The 7,811-nt window shown below is 39.1% G+C and overlaps 1 protein-coding gene across 1 annotated transcript in view; it reads left to right on the forward strand.

Annotated features, from left to right (window-relative positions):
• LOC104498953 (triple functional domain protein-like) overlaps window positions 1-7,811 on the forward strand; it is a gene marked incomplete at its 5' end in the record, with an annotated part of 36,732 nt that overhangs the window by 4,302 nt on the left and 24,619 nt on the right. The window contains 5 exons of the mRNA XM_010142397.1: window positions 1,928-2,023; window positions 4,037-4,185; window positions 4,921-4,987; window positions 6,422-6,525; window positions 7,151-7,220. Of these exons, the coding sequence (XP_010140699.1) occupies window positions 1,928-2,023; window positions 4,037-4,185; window positions 4,921-4,987; window positions 6,422-6,525; window positions 7,151-7,220 (486 nt within the window). The remainder of the gene's footprint in view (window positions 1-1,927; window positions 2,024-4,036; window positions 4,186-4,920; window positions 4,988-6,421; window positions 6,526-7,150; window positions 7,221-7,811) is intronic.

The following is a 7,811-nucleotide window of genomic DNA, read 5'->3' on the forward strand; positions in this document are numbered from 1 at the left end:
TTTCTTGGGTTGCTCAGCTCCTCTGGATCCCAGGGAATGTTTCCTCCTTTCCATGACCTCAGAGGCTTGGCTTTCATCTGTGTGCATAAATGCACTGCAAGCATTTATTCCTCTGCAGGGCTCCTGATCTACGCTCCATGCTGGAAGCTGCCTATTTTCTGGGTTTCTCCCTCCCTACCCAGCCCACTGCAGGGTCCAGCAGCATCTCACACCTGCATGTGCCCAGTTGTCCCTTCCACCTTTCTTTGTTTTCTGGGCAAGGGGCTATTCTGCTCCCAGAGTACATCATCAGGAAGGTCAGCAGGCAGACTTTATCTAGGCAGATTCTCCTTTTTAAGGCAATATGTGATATAACCATGTGAACTAGGTAAAACTTCAGAACTGGTTGTTTTGAAGTCACACCCCATATACTCCCATAGCGCAATACAGGGAGAAAGGACCTTGACTCTTGACCAGAGTCTGGTACCAGAAGTGCCAGTGTTTCATAAGGCTAAGCCGAGCTCCACATCTGGAAAATCTGGCCAACAGTCAAATGTCAGGAGCACACAGTTGCCTCAAAGACACGCTGGCCGTGGGATTGCTCCATTTTTGGTGTGCATGCAAACATCATGTGCAAGGCCATGTTGGTATGTCTAATATCACTAAATAGCACAACCGTTTTCTCCTGTAAGAGCTCACCTGCACAGTATGCGTTCTTCCATTCAGCAGAATCATTGCACACTTCACAGATTTGCTTTTAATGGCAATTTACAAGTTGTTTGCATTTAATTTTTGGATAAGCAATATTAAATTTTCAAGATCAGTTATGTTATTATGAAACTAATTATTTTTGCTTTTTGTTTTCTCTTTTTGTAAACTCCGATGCAGCATTATGTTGACTTGTGTTCTGTCTCTGCTTTGGCTCAGTTCCCTTACCTTTCTGTTTGAAGTTTTCTGTATTTCCTTTGCTTACCCAGCCCCTGTTTTCCTTTTCAAATAACACAAATACAAGGCAAACTACCTAAAATATGTATATTCTTTTTTTGTGTTGACATATGGGGAGCCTTGTACGCCCATGCTTGATTTGAGCAGAACCTTGTGTTAAGTCGTCATACGTGCCATTTTTTTGTCTAGTTTGTTGGAAACATTTGCAGGACAGCCTACCCTGTGCTAGATGATGTTCACTGTGCTGTTCGTAATATGAAGTAAGGTTCATATTACACCGTTTCCACTTTCCAGTTATTTAATGATAGATGTAATATGCAAACAACTCTGTTTGCAAATTACTGAAGCTGAATTTAATGGCCCTCTCCCAGAATCCTTTACTGTGAATACCTTTTACCTTCAGTTGTATCTATAAACTGGCATTTTATAGCTTATGAGGCCAGAGATCTTCTGTGCTCTACACATACCATTGGGGAAAATGGATGGCACAAGGAATGGTGAGCTTAATTTCCCCTCTGAATCTGGGCAATAAACCCCAGCTCCTTTAGCAAAGCCCTTGAGTTACTGGTGGTTTTTTTTTTTTTAGCTTAATGATGCTTCTTCATTTATTTCAAGTCGTCTTGGTTCCTGTTACTGTTCTGCAGTTATTGCTTTGTTTAATCAGCAATTAAAATATGTTGACAAACTTTGTTGTCCATTATGTTGGTTGAGACAATCTTTATAGCTATTTGTCAGGCATTATAATCAGCAAGATGGAGGATATCTCCTTGACTTCTGTTGCATGTAGGATCAAGATTTTTATCCCATCATTTAACTTCCATGGGAATTATTTAAAATTTCCAATTCCAGTTGCCCAAGTTGGAAGGGATGATCTTAGTGTTATGTTACACTGACAGTTATTGTCAAGTACCTTTGTCTGACAGAGAGGTGAAGGAAGTCTCTTGATCCTTGAGCAAGTACTGGGCTAACTCTGGGATTCTCTTTCCTTTGTGTCATTGTACAGACATCTTCTCGATTACTGGTGCGGCCGACCAGCTCCGAGACACCCAGTGCTGCAGAACTAGTCAGTGCAATTGAAGAACTCGTCAAAAGTAAAATGGTGAGGCTGATTGTTTAAAGAAGTTGTGTCTTCAAGTCCTGACTTGCTATTCAAAAAATAGCTACATACATTGGACTTGTAAAACTTGATGCCTGTTTCAAAGGTCGTTTTCTGGGTTTGTGTAAGGGTCATTTTGTACACCCTCTTTTGTAAAAACACTTACTGAATAGGTAAATGGCTTTGAAGAGAAGCAAAAAGCAATAAATAAGAGGGAGAGACTGCAAAAAATATATGTCCTATTAGTAAAAAGCAAGTGCCCTATTAGTAAAATGAATGCAAAGACCCAGGGTCTTAGTCTGATAGACCTTTATGAGAAGAATCCTTGAAACTAAATTTATAGCAGGTCTTACAAGGATCAACAATAAAGGAGATAATCCTCACACAGAAACATTTATGCTTTTAGGCAATGTGATAATGAAGAAATAGTTAAAAGAGTAAAAGGATCATTTTGCATGTGAGTGCCTCCTTTCTTGCTTTCTAGAGTTTGCAAACAGCTTAAGTAGGAGGAACATGTCAACTTTTTTTAAGTTTCTGTGCTTTAAAGTTCCTGTGTTTCTGAAGATGCTCGTTGACAAAGAGTAGGGTGTATGGCCCTCTCATATTCAAACACAGCTTGACTGAGTCCTGGAAAAACTGCCCTAGTTGACTCCTTTTGAGCAGGGAGATTGAACTACATGGTCTCAAGGTCCCTCAGCAATTCTGTGGTTCCCTCAAAACATTTCAATCTGGCTTTTGCAACATAGACCCTGTTGGGCTTAGTAGAAGTGTTGCTGTGAAAACCACAGAGAATTGCAGCCTGGCAGCCCTGTGTTACCAGAGGTTGATATTTCCCAGGTTCGTTCTGGGTTTAAGCTCTTAGAATTTCAGAATGTGAAATTTTAATTTCTATTTCAGATTTCCTTATTCAGAAAGACTTACACTTAAATTACTGCATGAAATAATTGCTGCACTCTCTTAGAGTATGCTTTTTATTTCCCTCGTACCAGAAGGGTGAATAAGTAATTTATGAAAAAATTCAATGCAGTCTTTTGTAAATGGGAAGTTTGATAGTCCAAGTATCTTTCAGACAGCCTAGCAGTGGACATAACTTAATGATCCATGTACATAGTCCCTGGTGGAGATGTTCTCATTTCTATTTTAGCCAGGGGTCAGCTTCTCGTGGTTTTTGGGGCCAGTCATATCATTATTGGGTTCTTACTTTTTGTAGGGAACGAGAAAAGGTTACAGCTGAACCCCACCCTAGTGAAGTAAATGTGTTGTGCATTAATAGCTGTATCATGTGCAAGGAAAATGTGATGTATATCTGTAGCTTGATCCAGAATTATGGGCTTGAATTAAAGAAGTCCAATAAATACTTGATAGAAGCTTGTTCCTATTATTTCTCCCATGGCTTCTCCATCTTTTATACAAACAAAAGTCTGTGGAGTTCATGCAAGGGAGACAGTGTATCTGGCAGAAGGATCTGAACTGTCACGAAGCTCAAAAGCAACACTGACAGTGTATAAGTCATTTTTTTCAGTGAGTCAGTATTTTGGCTAGTTAATATGACAAACAAAATGTCTGACAATGCCATTTCTGTTGCGTTAAATGTAACATCCAAATATTCTCTTTAAAGATGTCCTGTTTATTATTTTTGGTAACTTTTGTATGCCAGAATGACAAATATAATTTAATCCCTGGCAATAAGCACACATCCATGTAGCTTCTGCCATAAAAATACTCACATCCTGAGCAGGAGTCTGGCTTTTAGCCCTTGTTGCTCAAACCAACTGAACTTTCTTTGCCTTTGAAGGAAAGACTGGTGTATCTCAAGTGTGTTTCTATGAGGTTAGGTTATCTGTCCTGGAAAGCCAGGTCGTTGACTGGTTTCCTGGAAGCTTGAGACCTCCTTTGCCAAGATACATTACAATAATTGATCTCCCGTTGATTCCCATATACAGCTGAAAGTAAATGTGTCTTGCGAATAAAGGAGAAATAAATCATTGTTGCTCTCTGTCTTGATCACCTTCTCAGGCCCTGGAGGACCGTCCAAGTTCCTTGTTGGTAGATCAAGGTGACAGCAGCAGTCCATCCTTCAACCCTTCAGATAACTCTCTTCTCTCCTCCTCATCACCCATAGATGAAATGGAAGAAAGGAAATCCAGCTCCTTAAAAAGACGACAGTAAGACCGCATATCTACTCCATTTTTTAGGAGAGTTTAAGAGAGAAATGAAGTGTTAAAAAACTTGAACTGACAGCAAAAGCACTTAGTCTGAAATGAGGAGGACTTGCATTAGGTATCAAGCATGTAGTCATATTAGGCAAAGAATTATTTTTTTTCTCAAGCATTAGTTGTGGCTTCAATTTCCTGTAACTTTTAATTGTAGTTATATCCATGTTTGACTTCTACTATGTGTCAGTCTCCATTATTCAAGAAGATCCAGATCTTTAAATGTTCAGAGGGCTGTTAGGTTTCAAAAAACTGGTCATTCCCCTTGTTCTGTTACCCCACACTCCTAATTTCTTTTTGTAATAGTAAATTGTTACCATGGTAGTACAAAAACATGCCTGATTTCAAAATTATTTAAATCTGTGTGTAGAAATAACAGTTCATATACTAAAGAATCTCTAGAGCAGAGACATAATAGCGTTTTATTTTAAACAATAGTTAAATGTTTAATTTTAATGACACATGTTAGAAAACATCTGACTTTAAATAAACAGAAGCAAGCCTACGCCAGTTCCAAAGTCAAAGCAGCATCTTGCTCAGGAAGAATGTGTGTTAATTCTTGTGTTTCAGCTCTGCTTATCAAACATATGTGTCAGCAAATGTTTAAAAAGTTGTATGCCATTAATAGACTCTAAGAATCTGTTCCTTTTTTTAATGAAATATGTGTTCATTTTCTTTCCATTGTAGCTACGTCTTACAGGAATTAGTGGAGACAGAGCGAGATTACGTACGAGATCTGGGCTACGTAGTTGAGGTACGATGTTTCTCGTTCTCTTGATTTTTCTCTTTAAAAAAAAGTGGTACCCTCCAGCTGTTAGCTTGAACCTCACTTTTTTTTTTCCAAAACAAAACAGAGGAGGGAACTGAAATGTGAATTTGCATTCTGAGTTTTCCCTCCTGCAGGCTTTTAACGTCTTAGAAATATTGCTTCAACTCTTATTCCCTTCTTCCTGTTACTGTGTGCACGTTACTGTTACTACCTCTGGCCTAATGGTGTCTTAAACTAGATGGTTTTATTTAGTACAACTTAATTTTAAGAACTGTTGCAGCACAGCATAGAGAGCAGCTAGCCCAGATTTGAAAGACTTGCTTCCTCTCCTGATGCTAGCCTTCGCTTAGATTTCCTAGTTTCCCCTTCTTTGAAACGAGATAACATCACACATCACCCTTTAGTCTTCAGCTACCCACAAAACGCGTTTGGAAGAGTAGAAAGATTGAGCATGACAGTGAGTTTCAGCCTAACAGTATTCAATTTAAGAATTAACATTTAAAATTCTTGTTTTAAAGGGAGAGAAGGAGGGAAAGGTCAGCATTGTGATAGTCCTTTTACAGTATTTAAAGGGTGTATTAGGAGTCTATGAAAGTTGTACTTTTCAAACTAACAAATTAATTTTCCCTGGTGAAAATGCTAGACATCAAAACATAAACTTTGCAAACTAAACCCAGACCTGGCTAATAAGGAATAAAAGTATTAGGAAATAATAGAAATAATAGGGTTGCATAAATGTTACAAAATTTAAAATACTCCCGGCTCTAAATATGTGATAGAATTGCCCAGTAGAGATGAGTATATATGCACCAAAAAAGAGAAGATGGGACTGTGTGAAAATGTAAAAGGAACTTTATTGCAGTTGGTATGTTTGCTAATAGAATTGATGTTCAAATTTTTGGGGTGTTCAGTTTGCTCATACTGCAAGCAGTAGTCCCTGAAGTGCAGTCCCATCTGCAGTGCAGCTTTCTTCCTCAGCACGCTTTGGTGTAGGGTTAGTGTGGATGACTGAAAAAAGAAACGTTGAGCAAAGGAGCACAGGAGGCAGTTCAGTGGTTCTGCCATATACTTGGTAACGGCCCTACCTGGCAAAGCATCGCAGCTGCTTGCGACAATAAGGAGAAGGACTGTACAAGTTTCCTCTATGCTCTGAGCCTGGTCTTGCATGCTGATTTAGCTGGAGTTAATTCAGTTTCCTAGCACTGAGCAGTGTTGTGTAGACGACCTCAAGCCAGTTGGTGGTATTTTGTGTCTATGCTCCATGTTATGCTATGTTATAGAGCAGTTTTTCTGTTTGTTTTTACGTCCTCAGCCAGTTGGTCTAGGCAATTTGGAAACCTTCTGGGAAAAGGGGAATTAAAAGACAACTCACTTTTTTAAGTTAAAGTGTTCACAGTGCATTTCCTTGGACTGTTGCAGGGTTATATGGCCCTTATGAAGGAAGATGGCGTGCCTGATGACATGAAAGGCAAAGACAAGATTGTATTTGGAAACATTCACCAGATTTATGACTGGCACAGAGAGTAAGTATTAACTTGAAAACCATCTGCTGAACAATTCTACCTAAAAAGTACCAGACTTACTTTAAGAATTTTTTTTCCTCAAATATTCAGGTACAAGGTAAATACAGTTGGTCTTGTGCTTTGAATTGTAGATACTGTAAATTCAGCTTACAAATGCTGGTATGAAGATTTGCTTTAAAGAAGGGTGCTTATATATAGCAAGTGCTTCAACTGAGTATCTATAGTATGGATAGTATTACCTACAGAAGTTTGTACGTTGTATGAGGCTTTCTTTTCAAAAACGTTTTCTCTGAGAATACAGACTTAAAAATCTGTTTGGGGTTACTATGGCAATATGAGCACCTCAGCATTCAGACTAGGAAGGAGAAAAGTTTTAATCAATATATGAAATTAAAGAATTTTATTAATGAACATCAGTATTTTTTCATCTTGATGTGGATTCAGTGTGTCCTTTTGGAAATCTTTATCGAGGTATTAAACTTAACATTGTAAATCTGGACGTACATTAATATCCAGAGCTACTGATAGGGTCACAGAGTGGACCATGCAGTAAGACCACTTTGCCTTGCAATTACCTGTTGCTATAGTGTGTGCTGTCAGAAGTGCTTATTTGGTTTATGTTCAGCTTCTTTTTAGGAGAGTTGGAGAAGTGCCTTGAAGATCCAGAAAAGCTGGGGTCCCTGTTTGTTAAGCACGTAAGTGCAAACATCTTCATTGGCAAATGCCTATTGCTGCCACTGACCAACATGTTTGATTATTAAAGATTTATTTATGGTAACAACACAGTTAAGAAAGTGCTGTAAAATATTTTTCCCTGTAAGAGGTGGAGAGATGGATTATAAGAACTTATAAATAGACTAAGTACATGTTTTGGGTTTTGTCCCCAATATGTGAAAAGAGCTCCATTTCTCAATTCAGTTCCAGTTCAGTGCACGGGAATTGTCATTTCATATGACTCCTTGTCTTCTTTGAACCCAGCTGGCAACTAAACGCCAAGGAGCTGCTGGCTCCCTCCAACCCCTGGAGGCAGGGGAAGGAGAATGAGAGGTAAGGCCACGTGGGTTAAGATAAGAGGAGTTTACTTAAACAACACAGAGAGATGACAATAGTAATAACAATTACAAAGCGAGTGATGTACTGCTCACCACTGCCACCACCATGCACCCACCCCACCAAACTGCACTGCACCACACCAGCTGTTACATATATATACTGGGCATGACCATCAGTATGGTAGCCAATATCCCATCGGCTGGGGTGGGCTTGTTGCTCCATCCGTGCGCAGG

The sequence above is a fragment of the Buceros rhinoceros genome, unplaced genomic scaffold (assembly GCF_000710305.1).
Source record: "Buceros rhinoceros silvestris isolate BGI_N320 unplaced genomic scaffold, ASM71030v1 scaffold15278, whole genome shotgun sequence".
NCBI classification, from domain to species: Eukaryota; Metazoa; Chordata; class Aves; order Bucerotiformes; family Bucerotidae; genus Buceros; species Buceros rhinoceros.